General features: G+C 57.0%; 3 protein-coding genes across 3 annotated transcripts; 1 reads left to right on the forward strand and 2 right to left on the reverse strand.

Moving 5' to 3' along the window:
* Positions 1-296: 296 nt before the first annotated feature.
* On the reverse strand, positions 297-3,280 carry NCLIV_031810 (conserved hypothetical protein; the record flags this gene model as incomplete). Its single annotated transcript, XM_003883377.1, has 4 exons — positions 297-536; positions 1,024-1,239; positions 1,495-1,601; positions 2,320-3,280. The coding sequence occupies 4 exons, from the start codon at positions 3,278-3,280 to the stop codon at positions 297-299; spliced, it is 1,524 nt and encodes a 507-aa protein (XP_003883426.1).
* A 1,382-nt stretch (positions 3,281-4,662) lies between these two features.
* Positions 4,663-8,722, reverse strand: NCLIV_031820 (conserved hypothetical protein; the record flags this gene model as incomplete). Its single annotated transcript, XM_003883378.1, has 2 exons — positions 4,663-6,750; positions 7,049-8,722. 2 exons carry the CDS (start codon positions 8,720-8,722, stop codon positions 4,663-4,665), a joined length of 3,762 nt encoding a protein of 1,253 aa, XP_003883427.1.
* Positions 8,723-11,987: 3,265 nt separating this feature from the next.
* NCLIV_031830 (conserved hypothetical protein) lies at positions 11,988-21,922 on the forward strand (the record flags this gene model as incomplete). Its single annotated transcript, XM_003883379.1, has 6 exons — positions 11,988-12,909; positions 13,391-13,518; positions 13,794-15,846; positions 16,297-17,740; positions 18,093-19,718; positions 20,401-21,922. 6 exons carry the CDS (start codon positions 11,988-11,990, stop codon positions 21,920-21,922), a joined length of 7,695 nt encoding a protein of 2,564 aa, XP_003883428.1.
* Positions 21,923-24,173: the final 2,251 nt, after the last annotated feature.

A 24,173-nucleotide genomic window follows, 5' to 3' on the forward strand; every position in this document is an offset into this window, starting at 1 on the left:
TTTGGGAAACTCCTTTCATCTCTTGGTAATAGTCTTAACAGGCTCAAAAATCCCATGCTCTTCACGGGGTATACTCCAGTCAGCGGCGATGTTCGTCGTCACACGCACGAACAATCAGTTTGTCTTGCAGTTGGATCTCTACGATGGAGTGGTATTGCTCTGAACAAGCAGATGGTTTCGTTTTTCAGACTCGTCTATTTGGATGTATCGAAACCAGCAATACAAAAAACACTCGCGCACCGGTGTGAGTCGCCCCCGACGACTCATTGGGTCATGGACTGGGGCCAGAGCATTGCTCAGTCCCCGAAGGCAGAGGTCACAACAAGCTCCGCGAACTTCTTGTTAACTGCTGCCAGCAGGGCAGCACTCGCAGCATCTAATGCAGGGGCCGGTTCAACAGTATATCCCGAAGGCCTCACGATGATCACGCCTTCTTGAAGAGGGTATTGCGCGTTTGCAGCGCTGATGACGGCCTCGGGTTCTGGGTGGTTTTCCTCTAAAAACGCCGCGGCTTGTTGGACAAATTGTTTCTTCGCCTGCTCCATATGCACTCAGTCAGCGATAACACGGTGAAGTAACCCCGCCAGTACTTTCATGAACTTCCTCTACGACACTGACACACGTAACACCCCATAACAGCTAACAGCTGGGCCAGAGCTCAATACAACAAAATCGTAAATACTGTGTGGCAGCCTTCCACTACAGGCTCCGATCATCCTCATCGTTTCATGAAAAAAGGCAGAAGCGTGTGATATGCCGTTGGCACTCGACGGTTTTCCATGGGTCACTAGATTTCCTCATGCTGGAGACCTTCAAAGGTAACAGCGGGAGCGCTGGTGTGCTACTTCCACTCCACCTGCGCTTGCTGATATACCTATCTCCCTGATTACCTGTTTATCTTCATTTACAAACATTCAACAAACTTAGATTGATGTACACACAAACAAACAAGGTCTATGTGTTTACGTAAGTGCCTCCCTGAATATTGTACGTGAGCCCCACCTCCGGTGTAGTATCACTCACTTGCTTTGCCTCGTCTTTTTCCTTGAGTTTAGCAGCCACGGGATTGTAGTTTGCGTCTCGCTGAGGCGGTGGAACACCTCCCGTAGGACGTGGCGGTCTGTGAAGTTCAGGGATGTCTAACTCTTGCGCCTTCTGGACAGCCCACCGATGATACCAGTACTCATTTATCCTGTTCTTGTACCTCTTCATTCTTTTGTAATCTTCGGGACGCAGATCCTGGAAAATGGCGGAGACATCGCAGCAGCGTCTCTACATGATTGCTCCAGATCTGTAAAGATACGAGAGATGACTTGTGAGAGTTTCAGGGTGACTCCCAACGCCCATGTGAATGCGGTCACCACTTTTCAGGTGCATTCGGTCTGAGCCCCGGCACACTAGGCAGTGGATGCCACATAAATACTTTAACTCCTACGACGTGCGGACACGGGCGTTAACACGCCCCTGCCATTCTTGTTTTCACAGGTTCCTTACTGAAAAAGCTGGAAGACAATAATACGTCCAGGTACTCTTCTCCAGGTAAAAGTCGCTACACTGCAAGCTAATTGCCGCAGTAGCCTCCTCTAGAGTATCGAACATTCCTGAGAGTTGTCCCGCAGAACAGGAAAGCCACCACGGTGAGAACAGGAAGGTCGGGATTCGCCGTAGTCCCGTGGCTACGTGGTTTATATATCGTTTTTGTGGTGAAGCAATTGGCACGTGCCACGCAAACTGAAAAAGTTCCAATATCATTTCAAGGGTCACAGCAACAACGTAAAGGGCATGACATTTTATGTCGGGCGTCTTTTGGACTGGACATGCTATAGTATGTGGCATCGTCTAGAGCGTCATTTAGGTTATTTTGCCCATCATGGTCAAGGCGCCAAGGTGTCCGGTGTTAAAGCATGATGAACCTTCCGTATGCAGCAGCATCGTTTACTTGCAACTACCGCATTTGAAGCAAGGAAAGATAAAATTGTTGCGAACCGAGGTTAGTGAGGACCTTTCATACCCTGTGAGTGAGAAATATTTCTATAGCGTACATATTGGAACGGTCACAGACAGGCTGTCAATCGGTCATGACAAACTCCTTCGCATGAGGTCTATTTCGATTCTAGGTTGGATGTTCAGGCCCAGGCCGCTTTCCTACAAGTCTGCAGTCAAGCTTCCTGTACTTCTAACATGGGTTGAGTTATTTGTTTGGGCGTTACGGTTAACACCAGATTGACGGCAACACCATTGTATGTTACATACGCTGGGCTACCTCTTTCTGTAGACGCCGGTGCCTGCATCGGCAGGAACCGACCGACAACCCCTTACCCGTTTGATCAATAGCTACTGCAATTGTCGGATCGTGATGGGGCTTGTCAGCAAGATCTCTGGCCATGACACAGGCGACCGTACCATCCGCCTGAACTTTCCAGTAGCAATCGTCTTCGGGATTGTAGAAAAAGTTTGACTTTCGCCCTCCACCTGTCATATAGTGGACGCGAAATTTCTTCTCGAGGTTCTTCTGCTTGGAGATCTCCTTGTGGAACGGTGTATACGCAACGCTTGGATGAGGAAGAGTGGCTGGCGCTGGTGTCACTTGTATGTTGAACCTGTCCCTCCGTACGCTATTGATCATTTGCATATATTGTTCCACAGGAGGATTTATGCTTTGGTATGTAATCGATTCTTGTTGTATTCTATCTGCGTCGTGGTCCGCCAGGAACTGCACAACATTATTGTTTTTGTACCGGCGCCGTTTCTCTCTGAATTCGAGTTCCTCTTTGCTGGGTTCTGCTTTGCCTTTGAGCCCCGACGCTGCCCTGGAAACGAACCAGCTATTCCTTCTTCTCTGGTAGTCTTTGAGTTCCTCGTAGCGGGACGAGTTCAGGGTGGCGGCAGCCTCTCGTGACTCCCAAGAATCCATTCCTTGTGGTGGAGATGTTGCATGTGCAATCTGCTCGAGTCTACTAGTATATAGTGCTGTGTGATTTGGTGAGGATTCCTCCCCGAATCGTATCGATTGCCGAGAGGGCTCATTGTCGAGGAGTAGCGGTGTCTCTTGGAGACCGTCGATGGCATCAGAAGAGGGAGTCAAGCTCGTGAGATGCGAAGCTCTCACGTTGTTTCGGGCAACATCTGCACGGCACGGCGAGTGCAGCTCGGAACGTTCGGCTGTCACCTCAAATCTGGCACACTGCCAAGGAACTACACATCCAGATGGTACAAGAACTATAACACACGCCTGCATTAACCGTAACAAACGTGGAAATGTGGCATGGTAACAGGGCATGGTGGGAAACTTCTGAAAAAAAAGAGTAGGTGGACCATGACGGGCTGCGTATCAAGTCAGTCCACCTCATGGAAGTATTGAGCAACCGTACCACAAAAAGAAAATGGTGACTTCACACACAGACACAGATTTGGGTCCCTTCATGTGGATCCCACGACAGCAACCCCCTGATCTCGTGCAAACGCACAATTCACATCCCGAGTGCAAACTAAGTTAACGTCTGCGATTGACCGATACAAAAGACGGACGACATCATTGTTTCTCAAAGTGTGTTGTGATTATCGGGAGTTTATTACTGAAATGCAAGCTGCTCTGCGTACGTTTTTGCTGGCCGCCTAATGCACGGTTCGATCTGTGCGTGTTCTGGCTGGTCGCGTCTTCAATGTTCGCAGCTAGCCAGGTGTTTCCGTTCCGCTGACTAAATTGACTACTTTTTGCGGTGTCGTGGATCGATTACTACGAACACGGTGCTGCAGTCGCCAGGATGCCTCAACAAATGGGTGTGGCTGCTTCAAAATCCTCTTTACGTACACTGATTATCAACGTTTTCTAGATCCATCGATCATGTTGAATGAGTGCCGAAGTCAGTAGACGCTCCTTCCAAGCGGTACCGAATTTTGTTCCGATTTCAGCGCAAAGCAGGACTGATCCACCGGCTCTTCCAAAGAGTCAGCCTCTCTGCTGTAGAAACCATGTTAATGTGGCACCAAGACGTTGTCAGGGGGTGCCACCTTTTCTTGCGATGAATCATTGGGCTACTTTCTCATGACCCCTTTTAGCCATACTTATACTGGACGTGGGAGCCGGAGCCCCCCTGCGTAGCTACCCGAAAAATGTGCCGTCTGCCAGAAACTGACATGAAGGTACCCTTGATGCTCCATTCTGACGAAGTGCTCCACACACAACATTTGCGTATGCATCATTTTGCTTGTCTGTAAGAAGCCTGTGGCTATTTACATAGGGGTAGAGAAAAGAAACAAGTTGAGCGAGAAGCGTATATGTGTACTGTTCCGCAGGCGGCACAAGAAAGGCCACTTTCGTCGATTCCCCAGTTAAAGCACTTGTCCATGAGTTAGCCAGTGTTGCTGGACTGCAACGGAAACCATATTCGCCCCGCTGAGTACTAGACGTAAGAATAGAGGAGTATAACTATTGACGACGTCTTCCAAGGCGAATATATCACGAAGCTAGAATAAACGGCTCGTTCCAGGCAGTTAGTCGGGGTGGCTTTGCAGCCTCAACAGGACGCACTCGATATGCTTGTCGGCAAGTTCCTGACTGAAACGATTTCCTTAAACAAGTAGAAGAGTTTTATCACTTCCGATGTGCCCTACACCGGAAAAAAAGTCCCTACATACACATGTTCTGTCGTTTTTCTCTCGTTACACACAGAACTCGTGTCGGTTTTGGTCGAAGACTTCGGAGGGTATGGTGTCATCATCGGGTCCACGTTGACAGAGAGTGGTGTGGGATGGAGTAGCCGAAAGGCGAGTCTGCTGCCTTTCAACGAGTCTCGAAATTTCTTGTTTCACATCTTTGTATCTTCTGTACTCCCTCTCGATGGGAGCAATGTCTTTGTAGAGTCGAACATGTCTCCCCGTCTCTGAAATGAAGTTCGCCTGGTACGTCAGCAGTTTCGTTCTCAGCTGCCGCTTTTCCTGCTGGAGCCGCAGGAGTCGCTGCTCTATCTCATCCGCACTTCCGCCTGCCACTTCTTCACCTTTCCGCAAACTTCCACGTCCCTCATTACTGACTACAGCGCTCGTATGACCGCTACTCAACACTCCCGCTCCTACAGCTGCGTCTCGGCTGTCATTTCGAACAATATGAGAGAACGATGTCGCCACATCGCCAACAGGCTGCGATGCAGATCTGCCTACGGAATTTTGTCTGCCACTCGCCCCCATTTTCTCCACACTGCCCGAACTAGGTGTTTCACGCTCTGCGCCCTGGGACGTAGTGCCGCTGGTATTGCCAGCTAGACACGTGGCTTTCCCCTTCTGCCGCAAAAGGTCAGAACTAGAGATTCCATTGGCTCCAGTGATGCCGCCTACTGTGCTCCGCCGCGGTTCCTCGAACTTCTCGCCACCACTCCGTCTTCGCTCAAGAGCTCTGCTGCCCGCTACCGCCTTGTCACTTCTTCCCCCGCAACTTATCGTTGCTTCGTGGGAGAGAGTTACCCCGGCGTTCCCAAACCTGTCTACGTGGTATCCCGGACTCGCCGTTTCTGCGGCGAGGTTCTGCTTGTCTACTCGCAGTTCTGTCTCTTCCCAAGCTACTCTCCTCCCTCCCGCCTCTTTCATGCTGAGAGCACATGAGCCCATTGAATCTACCTTCGACAAGGTGGGCCCAGCTGCCTTTTCCAGAGCTCCAGCGCTCACACGACTGGTGACCACACACTGACGTGTCTGCCGTACGCTTGCCGTTCCAGTTCCTCGGACGGTGTCCCCATCCAGTTCGCTGTCAAACACCCCGGAATCGTTCCGTTTAGGGCTGGGCACGACGACCGCACCCTGTGAAATTCGCTGTGTGACTCCTGGTACGCGATCTGAGCTCTCTGTTGCCTCTTTCTTCCCCTCTGAAATGCCATGCAAACCTCCTGGCCTGTGAGACATTGCCGCCTGCAGTTTCGAAGGCTCACTGCTCGACCGATCAGCACTAGACGGCTCCGTGTGCGCCCGAGAGAAGGAGTCCGGCCCTAAACCAGCTGAGCGTCTCGAAACCGGAGCCGAAGTCAACCCTCTATGGCCGTCACCGGCAGTGGAGGCCTCTCTCGGTTTTCGTGCGACAGCATGCTGTGAAGAAAGCGACTTTACTGATTCTCGTGACGAGACAGCTGAATGCCACCTCGAGTCACGCCTGCCGTCTGAGACAGGTTGCACTGGCTCTGCTGGAGCGGCTACACTCAGGTTTTCTTCTGAAGCAAAGGTGGTAGCGACGGACCGCCCTGTGTGCTGCTCCCCTTCCTGGTACTCAAGGCGAAGCAGAACGCGACGAAGATACTGGTAGTGAGAGTAGAGAGGACGAAGGGGTTCCTTGTCCGGACGCCCCGGCTGTCTGCCGTACCGCCTTTCGAAGGCGAGATCGTACGCTCTAAGCTCTTCCTTCAACCGGCGCTTACTGAAAGCAACGAGGGCATGCATATGGCTCTCGCCGTCGCGGGCTTTTGGATGCTGCCTGCGCGCTCCGCATGCTTCGATCGCAGCCGCTCTCAAGCGCTCGCAACACGCCGACAACCACGAGTGAACAAAGATGTTCAAGTCACCTTGATCGCGCTGAAGTGAAGACTGAGACGAAGGCGAACCATCTCCACCCTTTCCTCCGTCCGCTGAACCCGAATGGAGTCGAACTGCCGCCGCCGCCGCAGAGACTGCTGCTGCGGCCGCTGCAACCGCGGCCTCCACAGGATCTCGGACGAGAGTGTGCTCCATGGCCATGCTGGACGAAGAACTGGATGGCGACAGAGGGTGCTGAGAAATCAACACCATCAAGATCCGCAAAGACAGAAAAGCTCCGGTTCGCAGAAAGACAGTCGGGTCAAATGCTTACCTGTGGGCGACCTCTACGAACAAATAGGTGTGCCATCTACTTGTACCCACGAACATCCACGCATTTACCCGTGTAGCTTAGCATAGGCGCTTACGAGGCACCATTCTGTAAGCTGGATCCTGTGGGTGAACCGTCACTGCCTTTCCTGTCCTCAGATGCACGGACACACTTTCTTTTGTGTTTGGCCACACTACCTGGGTGCTAAAATTCAGAACTCACCGCGCTTTTGAGAGTCGTGCATGCACTGGACGATTCCGCGCCGTCGGAACAAAGACTGGGGTCTTGTGCCACATCTCTGTCTTTGCTGGAGGAGGATAAACGGCGCGAGGTCCGAGAAACCACGCGCAGGCCGTTCCGTGCCTCCCGACATTCTCTCGCCTCTTCCTCTCGCACGGGTTGCGCTTCCCTTTCTTTCTCCTCTGCGGACTGCGACAATCCATCAAGCCCTGCAGTCGACGCAGCGGGAGCGACGCCATCTGCGGACACTGGCAAATCGGTGAAGAGCCTCTCCTGTCTCTTCTGTTTCATTGCTTTCCCTTTTTCCTTTGTTTTCTCGGTAGATTCCCGGCCGCTCAGTGCACGGCTCTCTCGACCCTCTCGCACGTGGCCGTTCAGCGCATCTACGCCAAACAGGTCAGAGTGCGTGGTTGAGGGCACGGGCGTATCATCTGAGTGTAGGCGGCGTTGTTCTTCCGGAAAGAACGCGAGGGGGGCGTTAGGCGGACCTGTCTCTACCGACGCTGCACTGTCCGCCTCGGCTGACTCCTCTGTGTAACGTCTCTTTTCCTTCCCTCCGGACGCCCGTACATCTTCCGGTTTTGCCTGTTCCGCCGTTGACGAAGCAGCGCGTCGACTGCGTCCGGCTTCGTGTCGGTCGCCGAAACTGCTTCCTTGCGCGTCGCGTTCCAGCGAGGCAGCAGAGCGCGGCGAAGAAGACCCGGAACGCCGAAACTTCGTTTGGAACACATGAATCTGTTTTCTGGGGCTGATTGGAGGACTCAGCGCCTCCTCGCCAGTGCGGCTCTCTGAACTCGACATCCTCTGCCGGGGCTGAGATGCGTCCTCCCCGCCTTCCGCTTCGTCCGCTTGGTGCGGACTCGGGGTGTCTGCTGACTCCGAGAACGCGACGTCACCTCTCTGGGTAGCCCGAATCCGTTCAGAGTCGGCACTCAAAAAGCTTTCGGGAGTTTCCCAGTAAGCATGCCCCCCGGCCTCGGCCTCTCCGGCGACGGTCCCCGAGGTGTGCACGAGATGGCTTTGTCCCTCTTCCCCAGTCGAAAGCGACTCCTCGTCTTCCGGCCGCAAAGGCCACTCGCCCCAGCCCTTGGTGCCGCCGCTGCGAGAGCACGCCGAGCTCGCCGAGGCAGTGCGGACGTGGTTGAGACTCGGCTCTTCCCTCTCTGCGCCGAAGAGAAACTCCCCGTCGAGGTATCCGAGAACAGGCAACCCGTCTTCTTCCTCTATTGCTGCCTCTTCCCGATACAGGTGTCTAGGCATCGCAACTGTCTTGTGTGGAATCTTTTTGATCCTGCATCCCCGCAGGAGGTAGCCGTGCTTTCCATCTCTCTGCTCGCCCTCCGTCAGCGCAAACATGCCACGCATGCGGGTTGGCGCGCCAGCAGGGGAGGCGCCTACGGCCGCTTGCCGTGCCCGACTCGGTGTCAACGCATCGCGAGACGGGGATCCCGAAACTGGACACCAGCGCCGAATGGCGCCCTGCAGATCTGCGGCCAGGAAAAGGAGGTTCTGATGATGTTGCTGAGCCGCCAAGGCAGCCACCGCCGCGACTGCGCCAGGCCCAGACGTCCCCGAGAGCCCAGAGAGACAGCACACGCTGTCCTCGCCCTCCGATCCTGCCCCGACTGGCAGCTCGTGCGCCAGAGAGGTCTGCATGGTCGCCGAGAACCCACGAAGGAGGGGAAATAACCCCGACACGAAAGGACAAGAGAAACGCGGGAGAGACGAACTAGGCGATGCACGTACATCTAGGAGGCACCGGGGCCGCCTCCTTCTGCCTCTTCTCTCTGCCCTCGAACGAAGGATACAGCCAGACGTGATCCACAAAAACGATCATGAAGACAGTGATTTTACCTGGTCAGGCCCCATTGCAGAAGATGGGACAAAAAACGCACTGATATATATATATATATATATTTATATGCTGGTGCCGAGTGGCAGAGATGACTACGGTGGCCGAGGACTGAGAATTCAGTTCGTCACGACTGGAGCTGACGCGGCGTGAAGAAATTGAGAGACGCGAGAAAAAAGAGAGGAAACGGAGCAGCGGCTACAGACGAAGAGAGAGTCGAGATGGAAAGGCAGGCGAGGAGAGCTGACTGCATCCGATGCTCCGGCACCTCGAACCACCCCGTTCCGGTTCGGCGGGGGGAACGACAGACCAACCCGGCGCGAAGGTACGGAGGCTGCGGCAAAGTTCTCGCTCAGAAATACACGTCGGGCCAAACACACGAAGTAGCTTAAAAACAAGATGGAATGCGGACGTCTTTCCTGTGAAACCAGATATGCCGACAAGGCTTTGAAAAGACACAGGATTCCACGTGAGCCAATCACCACAGACCGCAGACTGCGGCAAAGGACGAACTTGGCCTGCTGTGCTGCTTCGCATTTCAACCGCGAGTTACCTGAACGCCGCAGAGACACCCGCGACCGCTGCGAAGCCGGAGCTCCTAGCCCCAAGCAAGGCGACAATGGCGTGTAAAAACTGGACACTTCTTGCCCTGTCTTCCCATTGGCGACACACGGACAGGAACCCTCCACCTTCCGCTACATCGAGGCATTCGGATGCGCAGGTACGCGGAAGAAAACGTTTTTCCATGACAGGAACAGAACAATCCCCAAAAGACAGCGGGTTGAAGCTCTTTGCCGCTATGAGACAACAGCTAGATGGCTGTTATGGCGGAGTCCAGTTAGCACGAGCAATTCATCTGCATCATGGAGTGCAGCGGAAAAAAGCGGTAGCCACACTCGCAGAACGCGAAAAAAGTCAGGAGATCGGACTCGCTGCTGGCGGAATAACGCAACAGGAGATACCAGAAAGACTACAGGAGACAGAGCGCGCAGGAGCGAAAGTTCGGACCACGTACGGGCAGCAAAAGAGAGAAACGCATCCCGCGAAAACTTCAAGACGTTTCCTGGCGCCTAGAGAAAACAGGCAAATAAGCATAACTTTCATAGAGAACACTACCGGGTGGATTTTCCGAAGGCGATGTGACACGCACGAGGCAGCTGCGCGGTGCTGTGGAAATTGTTGCCTTGCACTGCTCTCTTCTGTTCTATCACCATCCAAACCACACTCATGCATTTCAGAGAAAAAATCACGTGATTTCTCGTGGCCTGACTGTTGGTCCGGCCGCGTTTCGGCCTTCAGAGAAGAGCCACCCCTTTTTGAAGACCCGAATGCCCAAGAAGACACGCATAGGGACGCATTCCTCCCCTCCCCTTTTCGCTGAATCCACAGATGCCCTCCAGCAACGTTTCTGCCTGATTCGCTTGACGCGTGCGCGCAAATGTCAATCCAAGCGCACAGAAGGTACTCAGGACACCCACTGGCCCACACCCTGCGCCTCTGGAAGCAGATTGCACAGCGTCTTGAGGCTCTTTCATTTGCAGGAGCGGTGGTTTTGGCCGCTGCGGCAAATGGACACCCAGCCCCGTCACTTGATCGTCGGAGCGCGCCGCAAAGTAGTTCCCCCAACCGCAGAACCGTCAGGAAAAGCCGGAGTTTGCGGTGTCTTGTGGAGGTCCGCCGAGCAAAGTGTTCTGGAAGGCGCTTGCAGTAGGGAAAATTGCCGGCAGAACGCCAGTGACAATAAAAGAAAAGCACACGTTGAACATGAAGCCAAAACCACTGATAGAGGATGCTTTTTGCGCCACATAACGAAGGAAAAAACAGGAACGGCGCAAGTGTATAGACAGTGGGCAGTTGCTAGGGAGGGGGGCAAACTGAAACGCGCGTACTGCAGACAACAAGCCGAGCAGCTAGTGCTGGAATTTTTTGCGCAGAAAAAAACATGCCAAGAGAACAGTTAACAGCTTCCCTCCTCACCAAAACCGGAACGGAGGATACTTGGCAAGCGGCGTTTCTCCTTCTGGGTAAATTTCCATGGGGGTCCTGTACCGGCGGGTTGAACACCCAGTCCCGGGGGATGACCCGAAGTCTGCCACCCACGCGTGAAAAGTTACTGGAACGAATCCTGACAACGAACAGAAGGTCGAGAATCAGAAGTAAGCGGCGAAAAAAGGAGCACACCAGCACTGAGACCACTTTATGTGGAAGAACTACCTGTATCAGGGCTCTTCCTCGACCCGCTTTTGTGAAACCGTTGAGACCCCCCAGGGAGTGTCAACCGCCACGCTGCGTTTCCACGGCAACGGCACCCCTCGTTTCTTTCCCCAATTTTGAAAACACACACATGTGTAACATCGCTGTCCGCAGGAAGCCGCTTCGTTTTTCTTTTCAAGAGACACCTCGTTTCCTCCAGCTGCTCTGATGCAGCGGCAGCAGACTGACTGGGGGGCCGGCGCACACTGCGGGCTTCAGGGCGGAGCGAAGAAACGAAAGAGTGCGACTTGTCTTTGCCTCTCCAGTGTGGATGGAAGACGGACTGCCTACATTAAAGTACTGGTCGATGAGGACGGAGCCAACCAAAGCGTTCGGCTGGCCTTTCCGTCGCTCCTTGTGCACTCCCTATCACTGAGAACCCCTGTCCCCCGGGCAGTGCCTTAAAACTCGGCCGCGGTGACACGCGTCCTGCCTGCTGTATCTATCCTGAGAACATTCCCACCCTGTCTCCTCTCTGCACAGGGGCGCAATTCGCCACCGCACATCTTGCTCGTGTTTCTCTTTTTGTGCCGAAGCACGCGGTCGTCTGCTCTTGTTTCTCTCCAGGATCCGTAACGGAAGAGCTCTACCGCCTGAGCTGCATACAGGGTGATTTCGCGCTCTGAAACGCTCCTCCCCCCTCAACGTTCGACCGTTCCTTCCTCCCAGGGCTTCTTGCTCTCTTTTCTCTTCCCGTTTTCCTCCGTTTCGGTCCTCTGGACACACGCATTTCGCTATTCCGAGACCAGCGCACCGGTGAACACACGCAAAAGCTCCACTTTCCACTTTGCCGCCTTCCGCTCGCGCGAGCCTTCCATGGACCCGCCACCGGTCGACTCCGAACCTTCTCGCTTCTCCTTTTCTTCCTTCTCTTCTGTCCCTGACGGAGACCCTGAGGCCGGTCAGCTCGTGTCTGCGTCGCTGCCTGCTGCCTTGCTTGACTCGCTATGGCTGCCTTCGTCCATTGACCTCCTCGCTGCTCGCCTCAAACTCCTTCACCTGCGGGCGGAGCGGAACGCTCGCTGCGTTTCCCCTGCGCCCCTCGCTGATTTTTCTCCTGGCGGTCCAGCTGCGCTTGCGCCGTCTTCGGCCTACGAAGGACGGGGGGTGGACTCTGGCGAAAGGCAGGCGCCAGAAGAGAAGACGCGCGAGGACGCATGCGCTTCGCTGCATGCATCCATCGATGCCTTTGTCTTTCAGCCGCAGAATGCCCTGAAAGGCGGTTCTCCGTTCGCCTCAAATCCTTTGGCAGCTGGGACCCACCAGAATGGCCGTGTGACAGCGGAGGCGCGGGCGGGCGGCGACTCGCGCCGCAGCGCTGACGCGGGAAGCCGAGACTTCGCTCCCCGCACCAGCGACTCTGCATGCGCGCCCTGCGGGCCTCCCAACCCCTCGCGGAACCGAGAAGATGACAGAAAAGAGGATGAGAGTGCAGACGGAGAAGACAAAGGGAAGGGGCGTGACGAGCCTGGCCGCAGGAAAGGTGGCGCCTTCGGAGAGGAAGAGCCGGTCTTGAGAGAGAGGACGGAGAAGCAAGAAGGCAGGGCGAAGACGGGCGAGAATGCTGGCGTTGCGCTGCCACGACTTAAAAGGTCACGTATCAAGGGACGAGAAGCCATTCGCGGCGTCGACGTCCTTCTGCACTATTCCAGCACTCTCACGCCTCAAAGGGAAGTGATGGCCGCCGTCATTCAGGCGTGCCAAAGCGAGAAACACGCCATCATCGAGAGCCCCACAGGTACGCGTTTTGGTCACCAGTTCGCTTCGCTGGAGTCAGAAAGCGGCGTCGGACCTCTTTCGGATCTCTGCTGACTGAAGTTTTTTCTCTCTTCCCCGAAAAACCCTGACGCCTACTACGTTTCTGGTCGCTGCGCACCACGCTTGCCTGCCTCTCTTACCGGCTAGCGCCGACCCTCCACCTCTCTGCAAGCTCTGAACTTTTGCTTGCCCAGACTCCTGCCCCTCTACATCTGAGAAGTCCACGCGTCGGCAGACGCGCGAGAGAGGTGTCTGTGTTCCTAGGCAACCGTGGGAAGTGGCGCCCGGAGACAGGAAGCAAGGCGTCGCAGCCCACACAAAGAGAAAGAAACTCGATGCATGCGGCAGGTACTGTGGCCCACGCTGCTGCTCTTCCGTCCAAGAAAAAGTATCACCCAGATGATGACTCACTCAGTTGGACAGAACGAGGCGAGGCCGCCCTTTCCTCTTTTCTTTCGCAGGAACCGGGAAGACGGCGGCTCTCCTTTGCGCGACCCTTGCGTGGCAGAGAGACGCTCAAACGGAGGCGAACAGCAGAAACGTGGGGCGGATTATTTACTGCACGCGGACTCAAAAGCAAGCATCACAGGTGAGAAGATCGCTTGGGCGTCTTTTCTCTGTCCTATTTCCTCCGGGGACTGGGGGCCCTCGTGTCCTGCGTTAGGTCGGCTCTCGGTTCGGCTTTCGCGCGGGCTCTGCTCTCAGTCCTCGCGCCCCGCTGGTTCGCCCTTCCGCTCTTCGCAGGCGTGTGTCGCCTTTGTGTGTTTCCCTAGACGAGGCCTCTGGTGGTCTCCCGTTCCTCGCTCTTCGCCTCGTGGTCCGTGATACCGTCTTCGCTGCCGCGTTTGCTCCGGATATTTCTAGGTGATTGGCGAACTGAAGAAAAGCCCGTACCAGCCTGCCGCCGTCCAGCTCGCATCGCGCTCGCACCTCTGTCCCTACATGAATCCTTCTCTTCGATCGTTTGTTATCTCTGCCGCTTCCCACCACCTCTCCCACGAGTCTTCCTGTTCTTGCCCCTCTCGTTCCCCCTCGTCTGCCTCTTCTTCCTCTTTCTGTCCTGAGGCTCGGCCGTCTCCGCCGACCTCTCTCCCCCCTGCTCTGCATGCACCTTCACTGCCTGCCGCGTCTCCTGCCGGGGGACACCCCAGAGGGAAACGGCAGGGGGTGGAGCCGCCTGTGTGCTTCGACGAGACAGACTCCACGAGAAAACGGAAGAATGAGGAGACCGAGAAGAACGAACCGCTCGAGAAGACAGAGGGAGCTCGTGGCCCTCAGCCTGAGACAGGGCACGAGGAGACGAGCGAAGCTTCTTTGCCTGTCAAGGCCGAAGAACCCAACGGGCTTCGGCCCGAGACGAAGACGGAGCCCGCTTCAGATTCCCAAAAAAGCCGTAGAGAGCAAGCGAATGGAAATCCGTGGTCCACACCGAACAGGTTTCTTCGCGTCAAACAGGGCCCTGTCTCTTCCGTCGCGTCCAAAAGGACCGCTTCGTTTCCGGGGGCGCGGAACAAACACGGGAGCGACTCGGGGTCGAGCGGGGGGCTGTCTGTCACCTTTCCTTCTGCGGAAAAGGGTGGCGCGTCAACTGTCTCGCATTCCCGCCTTCCCCACAAAGAGAAGAAGTATATCCAGTGTTCTCTGGACGCGCTCCTAGCAAAGATGAAGACCCGCTCACCGCGCGGAGAGGCCAGAGGACTCATCCACACGACGGACCCCACTGTTCGGTCGCACCGGGAAGGGAAGGAAGAGAGGGAAGGCGATGAGTCGGCAAGACACAGCGCCTGGCTCTGCTCGAAACGCAGAGAAGCGCCGCTGTCTGCGGACGCCAGCAGATTTCTTCGGCAGCTGCTCCTTCTCCCCGCCGCTGTTTCCTCCGGGTCTTCGCTGGCAAATTCCGCGCGCCTGGTGGAAGACGACGAATGTCGGCAATCCGGGACGCGAGTGGACGCCTGGCGGCGAAGAGCCGGGCGATTTCGCGACAGAAGCGAAACGGACAGCTTCGCCTTTCTCCTCGACAGACTCCTGGGCTTTGCTGTCGACAGCTGTGCTGCGCGTGGCCGCGAAGCCTCGGCGAGCTCCCCCCAGAACGCAGCTGCTTCAGAGAGAGCCGAAAACGAAGAGGAAGAAAACGCTGGAGAGGAAGACGATGCGGGAGACGGCGAGGCACACGAGAGCGGCGGCGGTGCTTGGACGTGGGCGACGGGGCAACAGCCTGAGACGAGGCGTTTGGCGCGCAGCCTTGGAGAGCGAAAGCGAGTCAAGTTGAGCGGGGAGAAGGGGACAGAGCTGGCGACAGCTTCCTCGCTCCGTCGGAATGCGAAGAGCGGCGCGGAGAGCTGGCAGGCTGCGCGTCGACCTCAGGACCATCCCCTCGATCAGCCTGACGGCTGGCTGTGTCCCTTCTACGTTCGTTTGGGCGAGAGGCGCTTTGCGGAGAGCCTCTTTGATCGCGCGCGACCCAGGCTCGTGCTCTGTTCGGCGCAGGGCGCGTCTCAGGCTGCAGTCGACTGCGAAGCGCCGAAGGGAACAGGAGACACAGGGTGCGGTCCTGAGGGATGCGCAGCAGACGCGAACGGAGCAGGAAACGCGTCGACAGTCGAGCACGCAGGCGTTGGAGAGGGCTGCAGCAACCAGGAAGCGGGGTGCGAAGAAGACCGCGGTGCAATGGACATTGAAGAACTCGCAAAGTTCGCCCTGACGTCGTTTTGTTCGCTGCCACCCGATAGGGGCTGCGTCTCCGTCTCTCGCTCCAGAGTCTCCCAGAAGCAGAGGCAACTGTTGTCCGCTGCCGGCGCGTGTCCGTACCACGCAACGCTCTCGCTTCTACCCGCGGCCGACCTGGTTGTTTGCCCCTACAACTACGTCCTCGACCCGGGCGTGTCGGCGAGCTCGAAGCTTAACGACTTGCTCAAAGGTGAGGGCCAAGCGAGGAGGAAGCTCGGCGCGCATGCGTCGCGCATGCGCGCTGGAACGGGGATGCATGGTGCGGTGGCCCGGCCGCCGAGCGGCACGCGCCCGAGAGGGGGCCTGCACACAGCGGCACAGCAGGGGTTGCGCAGGGGTGTTCACGCGCCCGAGAAGGCCGGCTGAAAAGAACCGTGAGAGAACACAGGGCGCGTCTTCCACGCCAGCTGTGTCGGCGTGTGCCTCGACGTGCACAGGAGAAAACGGAGCGTTCGAGAACAGAAAGTGGACGCAGAAAGCTCTTTTGAGATCCGAACCACGTCTGTGAATGCCTGGGGGTGTTGCAGCCCCTAGGCTTGGTCCCCGTTCGTATTTGTGTCGTCTCCCCCGTTTTCTCGCGCCTCTGCGTCTGTGTTTGCGAGTTCCTCTGTCCTGCGAGTATGTGCCTTGGCTCTTCCAGGTTCAGTCATCATCTTCGACGAAGGTCACAACGTCGAATCGATTTGCAGAGAGGTCGGCAGTCTCGACTTGCGCCTCCCACGGCTGGTCGCTCTCTTCCACTGGGCAGAGGCCATTCGCGGCTACATCGCCAAGCAGATCGCGTCTCCAGACGCTGCCGGCGTGCCGCTTTCCTTCGCGCCGTTCTCCTTCGCACCAGAAGCTTTGCATGCGAAAGACTTCTCTTCCTTCTTTTCAAGTGCACCCGCCTTTTCGACGTCTTCGGAGTCCGCGGCTCTCCCCGCGTCTGGGCACGGGCCGGGAGAGCCTGGCGAAGAGGAGGCCAAGCGGCGCCTGATCTCTTCGTGTCTCCCTGTTCTCCTCGACTTTCTTGGGCGCCTGATTCAGGTGGGAGTCAAGGCGACAGAGGGTCGCCGAGCGTTGGCCCGGGCCGTTCAGCAGCACGGGGCCGAGCTCGGCGCAGAGATCGCGTGGAGACGCAGGGGGAAGCTGCGTGCGGGTCAGGGCGGCAAAACGTGGGCGAGCTGGCGGAGCGGCGCTCCCGGCGGGAGACACAGCGGCCAGGGGCCCGAAGACTCAGAGCGCTTGATGGCTGTTACTCTGAGGAGATGGGGCGGGGAGGTCAAACGCCGCGCCGGGGATGCTCGTGCGCCTGCTTCTTTTTCTTGCCTTCCTTCCCAGTCTTCCGTGGGGCCCTCTGGCGCCGGTCTACTCCGGCCAATTCCACCCGCGCTTCGTCCGCCTCCCTCGCCCATGTCGCAGTCTCTTCCTCGGCCCTCCTTTCCTGCTTTCGCTTCTTCTGCTCATTTTCCCAGGGAGCCCGCTCCACTTCCCCGCGCGTATTCCGCGCCGACTTTGGACGGCTGCCTGGACTTTCTTCTCGAGATGGGCGTGGCACGCCCAGAAGCTGAGGCGTACGGCAGCAAGGTGAAGGCGTCGCTCGACGAGATTCACCGTCTTCTTCTTCTAGCAGATCCGCAACAAGCTTCGAACGTGACGCGCGACCACGCGAACTGGGGAGACAGTCGAGAGATGCGAGAGCTGGAGAACCTCGTGCACATCTTCGCTCTCCTTACTGCCCACCCAAACTGCTACCAGGTGCGCCTGTCCTCAGAACTGCCCGAAGAGGAAGTCGAACGCCTGCTGTCTCTGCCCGAGACGCCCCGGAGCCCCGACCGGACTGGGCCTGCGTCCAGCCCCTGGGGATCGACAGAAGAGATGGATGCAGAACTTGAGGGACAGAGCGAGCGACACGCAGAGCCTGAGCGGACTCGTGCACCGGGCGAACGCGAGACTTCCACTAGCACGTCCAAAACGCTGTGCTTAAGAAACATGTGCCTTCACCTGTGGCTCCTCGCCCCCGCCGTCACCTTTGAGAGGATCAGCGCGCAAGCACGAACAGTCATCGTTGCCTCCGGGACTCTTGAGCCCATCGAATCTTTAATGTAAGAAAACTCGCTCTCTCTCTTTTCTCTCTCTTTTCCTCTGTCTTTTCCTCTCTCCTTTCCTCTCGAGGCACTTGTCTCTTCAATCACGCCTGTGTTCGTGCAACGTGTGATGACACAGAAACATACGTGTCCGTTGACTGCACTTACGCTTCGATCTCTAGAAATATATACCGCTCTATGTATATATTTGCATCTTTAGATGCCTTTTCTGCATGCTACGTGTGTATATTGTCATTTTGTAGCGACTGACTGCTTCTTCCCTGCGGTTTCCCGCGGAAGCCCGCAGAGGGAGTTTCCAGTGCCACATGCACCAGAAAGACGTCTCTCCTCGCTTCTGTTTGCAACGCAGGTCGGAGCTCGGACCCTCTTTCACGCGACGGCTGCTGCCCACGCCTGTGCGTGCGGGCCACGTCGCGGCTCCTGCACAGCTCGCCATCGCCTGTCTCCGAACGATGCCGATCGGCGAGTCTCCGTCCGTTTTTTTCCCGCCTGGAGGTCTGGTGGACGCGCACTCTCCCCAAGTTTCCGGGCCTTTCGCTTCCTCTGCCCCTCCTGCACCCTCCCCTCCCGACTCCAACTCCTGCATGCAAACGCAGACCTTTTCCGCTTCTTCCTGTCCTTCCTTTCCTTCTTCCGCTGCTTCTGCTCCTGGATGTCGACAGCGTCCCGCGTCAATGCAGTCTCTTTCCCAAAGCAGAACGAGTAACCAAGCGTTTCGGTTCTCTCTGCCTGCGCGCCCGTCCGTTTCGCTCTCTCGTTCGTCGGCGTTTGCGGCGGGGCAGTCGGTGCCGCTCGAGTGCACCAACCGGCAGCTGTCGAATCCGTCTTTTCTCGTCCACCTCGGCTGGTGCATTGCGCAGCTGGTTCAGGCGATCCCTGGCGGCATTCTCGTCTTCTTCCCCTCCTTCAGCATGTTGGAGCGAGCCCAGAGACTGTGGCGTGCGGGCTCGCGGGGGCGAGAGTTCGGGTCGGACTCGGCGGCGCCCAAGGCCCGAGCGAGGAGACGGAGCGGCGACGAGAAGAGCGAAGGCCCCAAGAAACGTGGAGGCTCTCGGCAGCATTTCTCCTTTTCACAGGCGCATGCAGACAAGGGCGGGTGGCAAGCGAGCGACCGCGCCGACTCGGAGCGCATGCAGTCAGTCTGGCAAGTGCTCACGCTGTTGAAGAAGACCGTGCTTGTGGAGCGCGGGACTGATGCTCCTTCTCCGCCTCCCGTTTTTTGTCGCCCTCGCCGCCGGTCGGATTCGGCCTCAGACTCTGAAGAACTCGACCAAGCCCCAGACCCTGGTCGGCTCTCGCTGGCGAGAAGCGACGCAGCAGGCGACGCTGGAGGCGGTTGCGAGAGGGATCCTAAGGAGGTCTTCTGTGAGAGCGTGGACGTTCAAGGCCATGCGCTGATGCTGGCTGTTTACCGTGGCAAAATGAGCGAGGGCCTGTCGTTCAACGACGACTACTGCCGAGGCGTCATTTGCATAGGCATCCCTTATCCTGCTTTTCGAGATCCCAAGATCGAGAGCAAAATGCGATTCAACGACACTCTTCACCTCCTCAGTCCCTCGCCAGAACACCTTCTCTCTTCAGCCTCTCCTCCCGTTCCTGGCCCATCTTCGTCCGCGTGTCCAGCTCCGCCTCGTCTTCTCGCTTCTTCCTTGTCTTCTCTCTCTTGTCGCTCTTCTCTCTCTTCTCTCCCTTCTGCTGCGTCTTGCCTTCAGCGCGCGAGCGACTCAGAGGCAGCGCGCGAGAAAGGAGAGTCTTTTCTTAGGACGGCGGAAACCGGAGGAAAAGCTGGAGGACAGGACAGCCGCTGCTTGCGCAGCGAAGGCGATGGAAAGACTCCTACCCTGTTTGCGACGCCCTGGCAGGGAGAAGGGTGGGAGGCGACACCGGCAACGCCCTGGCTAGACGGCCGAAGGTGGTACACCATCCAGGCGTACAGAGCTCTGAACCAGGCGATCGGACGGTGCATTCGACACATGTAAGCTGCCAAATCTTGACGTCTCCGCTCCACACACATGCGCACATGCATCTACGGAAACACAAACTGACCTAGCCAATCAGACTCTCTTTAGCTGTCGACAGAGGGCAAAGCCGCGGGTTTCCGTTCAAACCCGCGTGAGAGCGAAGGAAAACGCCGCTTCGGGGTTTTTGGATACACACACGCGGATGAAACCAACATATACACACAGTTATAATGATACTTTGTGTAGTTTCTAAGATTTCCATGTTGACTAGTATATATTTACATATTCTGAAACGTATATACATATATATATATATATATATGGATGGATAGATAGATTGTGAGATACCTCCTCTAGAGTGGATGGTAACTGAAGGAAAGCAAATGGCATGTCCTTTTTTGTTTGTTTTTCTCCTGTTTCTCGTTTGATTCGCAAGTGTTTGGCAGGGGTGTGGAAGAGGGAACGGCTTCCGTTTGAGCATCGTGTTCGCGCGATGGTTTTTGGTTTGTGCCTCCGCGTTTTTGTTTCATTTCCTCGTACTGGTTTCTTCTCTTTCCGACTCTCTACCGTCATGTCTTTTCCCCTTTTCTCTCTCGGCCCTCCTCTCTTCCTCGCTTTCGTCCGTCTCGTCGCCGCTATCATCTCGAGCTTTTCGCTGTCTCCCTCCTGTCTCCCGCACGCTCTGTGTCCCTGCAGACACGACTACGGCGTTGTCATTCTATTGGACTCTCGCCACGTTTTACCTTCCGCCTCCAAGTGTGCATCCTTTGCGCCTTCGTCTCTCGCTTCTCTCTCCCGTGGCGGTCCAGCCCCTGTGAACGCGCTACAGCGCCCGCCCGAGACCGGCGGCACTTCCCCACACTTTTTTTGCCGGTGGTTCCTCCCTCACCTGCACACTTTCACTTCCTGCGACTCTCTCGTTCAAGCTCTCCGCGGTCACTTCTATGTCGCCCCGCGCGTTGCCGCTCACAGGCGCCTCCTCGCCGCTTCGGGCCTGCCTGCAGGCACGCACACCCTGCTTGGGGCTGTCGCCTGCGCTTCTTCTCAGCGAAAGGGCGGCGACGCCAGCGTCCAGGGAGACTCGCCGGACAGCGCCGAAGAAGCGAAGACGCAGGCAGAGTCGCGGGCGAGAAAAGAGCTGGACGAGAAGGAGAATGCACTCCAGAGCGGCCGCGACGGCTGGCCTGGAAACACCGCGAGGCTCGGCTCTCGCCAAGCGCCTCCGCATGGCATTGTGCATGCGTCGCCGCATGTAGACAGCGAGGCCGCTTTTCCAGTTCGTTTAGCGGCTTCGAGTGACCTCATACACGCCAAAGAACGGGGCGTAGCGGACACGGGTACGGCGCCTGTGAGGCCGGCCCAGCTCCCATGCCAGCTGTACGCTTTGCTTCGGGAAGTCTCTTGTGGAAGCGCACACGCAGCAGAAAGGTGTAGAGAGACAGGCGAGGCACGTAGGTCGTCGTGTCCTCGCGGCGCTTCGCCACTAGATCAGCCTGCGCACAGGATGTTCGGCCACCGAGTATTGCCACAGACTGGGTCGTCCGACACGGCACCGGACCAGGAACGAGGGAACGCACCCGACACAGGTGACGAGACACTCGAGGGCAGTGTCTGTACACCTGAGTTTTTGCAGGGCTGCCTGGGCACTTTCAACACCGCACCGCGTGGCCGTGTGCATCCCACGAATAGCACACAGTGCACACAGGCTGAGAACGGGGAGGGTGTTTCAGCTGACAACTCTGCGAACTGTGCCTCGCGTCGGGAAGGAGGGAAGCTGGCTGTCTCGACTTCTATCGAGAGGGAGAGCGAGACTGCAGAAAACAAAGGGTGTTTTTTTGCGGCCGTTCCGTGGAAACGGAGTGGAGACGCCACACATCCTTTTGCAGAAGAACTGCCTTCTCAAAGGGGGACAGCAGAGACAGCGGCTCGCGCGGACAAAGGGAATGGGGAGGAAGAAGACGAGGACGAGGTTCGATGGAAACGCGCCGTCGAGGGGAAGGCGGGCGAGGCTGTCTGCCGGGACGGGCTGGGCGGCACAGCGAGGAAGGCAGACGAGGCGGAAGAAGGCACGGGGGCAGACGCAGGCAGGGAATGGCGACCGAATGCCGAGGTAGGGGCGACACGGAAGGAAGACAGCGTGGAAAGAACGGGGGCGGAAAGTTGGGGAAGGCGAGAAGAAGATCGGGAGGAATTGGAAGACATCCTCGCAGCGCTGTGACATCCTTTCGGAGACTGAGCCGAGAGAACCTCACTGTTCTGGTCTCGCGGTCCCTGGAGGATGCCCGAAAGAAATCGTTTCGTTGATTTGTTGACGCCCACCTATTGGACAAGTCGCGATTATCTTGCTGGCCGTGTGCCGCCGTGGGGATTGTGCGGGCAAAGAAGCGGCTGGGTGGTTCTCTCAAAAATCCAGTCGCGCCGACTTCGAAGTCTTGTCAGCAACGCAGTGTTCGTGGACGAAAAGGAACAAACACGTGTCCAGCTTGTTTTTCAAGACCATAAACCGCTTCACTCACCGCTGACGTCTCAGCATGCTGACTGAATCTCCGTTGATCTCGCTGCCAATGTCTCCCTTCTTGTCTCTCCCCGCCTGTGCGCTTCCTTTCTCTCGCCTTCCTCTCTCTGGCCCTTGCTCTTCTGTTCTCGCAATCGCTGTCTCTCTGAGTCTTTCCCTCTTTCTCTCTCGCCTTTCCTCCGTTCCGGTCTTGCTTCTGCGTTGGGCACTGCGTGAGTTGTTTTTCGTTCTTTGTGGAATACCTGGCGCGGGTTCGACAGGCTCCGCGCAAGTCGGCCCTTCCAGTCTCCCGCTAGCAGCAATTGCGCCGGCACCACTTTTGAACCTAACAGAGTAGACGTCCTGTGACCACAACCAAACAGCAGCAATGCCGTTCTGTCCCATAAAAGCGAGGCAGCCAGAAGCGCACACAAAGACAGCCGGTGGCCCGTCCAATCATACTATAAGCAGTGCCACGGGAGAATTTCAGAGTCAGCAATCCTCCATAGCTGCGGTACCTGTTGCCTTACCCGAGAGGTTAACCTTTCCTTTTACGTACTCGGGGCACGCAATACCATTCAGGTACTGCGTGCCCCGCGGCGAGGATTTCTTCGCTGCGACACACTGGCGGCTGTCTGGTGCCTCGAAACAAAGCGGGATCCCCGGCGTGTCGCCGCCTCAGCCCTGACGGCGAGGCCGAGCGCCGCCTCCCGTGTCCGTTTCGCAGCCTTTTCCACGTTTCCGCGACCTTCACAACTGCGGATGCGGCCAATACGTGACCAGTCTTCCTGTAGTGAGCGGCGCGGCGCGTGTCTCCCCTCCCTCTCTGCCACGTTGAGTCACCGTACCTCGTCCAGGCCCTACCGCGCCCGTGGCAGCGGAGTATTCCAGAAAGCGTCACCTCGAACTTCAGAAAAGACGACTCGCGCCTTCCGTGGCACCAGGTGTGCAAAAACGATGCGGGTAACCCACTTCCTTCTTTCGATGTGGCGCAGCTGGACGCCACGCGTGTGTGTGTGTGTCTCGACGGGAGATCCGCCTCAACTTTTCGCAGGACCGCCCAGCCGTTTTCGCGGCGAGAGACTGCTTGCCCGATGTACCAGTGCGCGGCCTGAGCTCGGCGCCAGACAGAAAGAAGGAAGTCTCCGCCTCTTTTCGTCCGTAGACTTTCCTCTCTCTCTTGAGTTGGCAAGAGATTTCCTCTCGGGGTGCGACACCTTCGGAGGAACGCTCTCAGTGTCTTCTCGCGCGTGTCGCGTCTCGCGCCGCCGAGAATTCCGCCCGCCTCCTCCTTCCCCCTCATGGCGCGGTACGCGTGTTGGGAGCTTCCTGGCGGACCGCCTCGGAATTTGTCTGACGGGTTCGCTGTTCGGGCCTTGCGTTTCAACGCAAAACAACTCGCCGTTGCTGGATCCCAGCTCGGGCTGGCGGGTCTTCCTTTGGCTTTCCCGGCCTCCTTCCCATTCTCTGCTGTACAGACACCGGAAAAGCAGCCGCGCGGTCCCAGCGCTGTGACTCAGCTTCGAGACACATACGTTGTTCCGCCCAGGCTCTGCGGCCAGGCCTTTTTCCTCGTTCGGTTCACCTCGCGAGCGCCTACACCTTTCCGAAACCTTTGGCGCCTCTCATTATGCCATCCTTCGCGCTGTTCGATGCTTACAGACGGGCAAACGCCGCTTCGCGGCGCTCCGCTCGACTTCGCGGATCTTTTCATCTTGTCTCCATCGTCTCCGCTGCCTCTGCATCTTCGATTCAGCGAGCAGTCGAATAGAGACGACTCTCACCAAAACTTCCTTCCTTTCCTCGCTGCCTCCGGTTCTCTACCCTTCCGACCTTCTTCGTTCCCAGTGCACTTCCTCTCTTTTTGTTCACTCCTCTTTCCCCCTCTTCCTTTTCTGTTCTTCGATTTTCCCGCTGTCTCGTTTCTCTCTCCTCTATGGTTTGAGGATGCCGTGGGGACCTTCGGGGGCTGGCG

The sequence above is a fragment of the Neospora caninum genome, chromosome VIII (genome assembly GCF_000208865.1).
Source record: "Neospora caninum Liverpool complete genome, chromosome VIII".
Taxonomy (NCBI): Eukaryota; Apicomplexa; class Conoidasida; order Eucoccidiorida; family Sarcocystidae; genus Neospora; species Neospora caninum.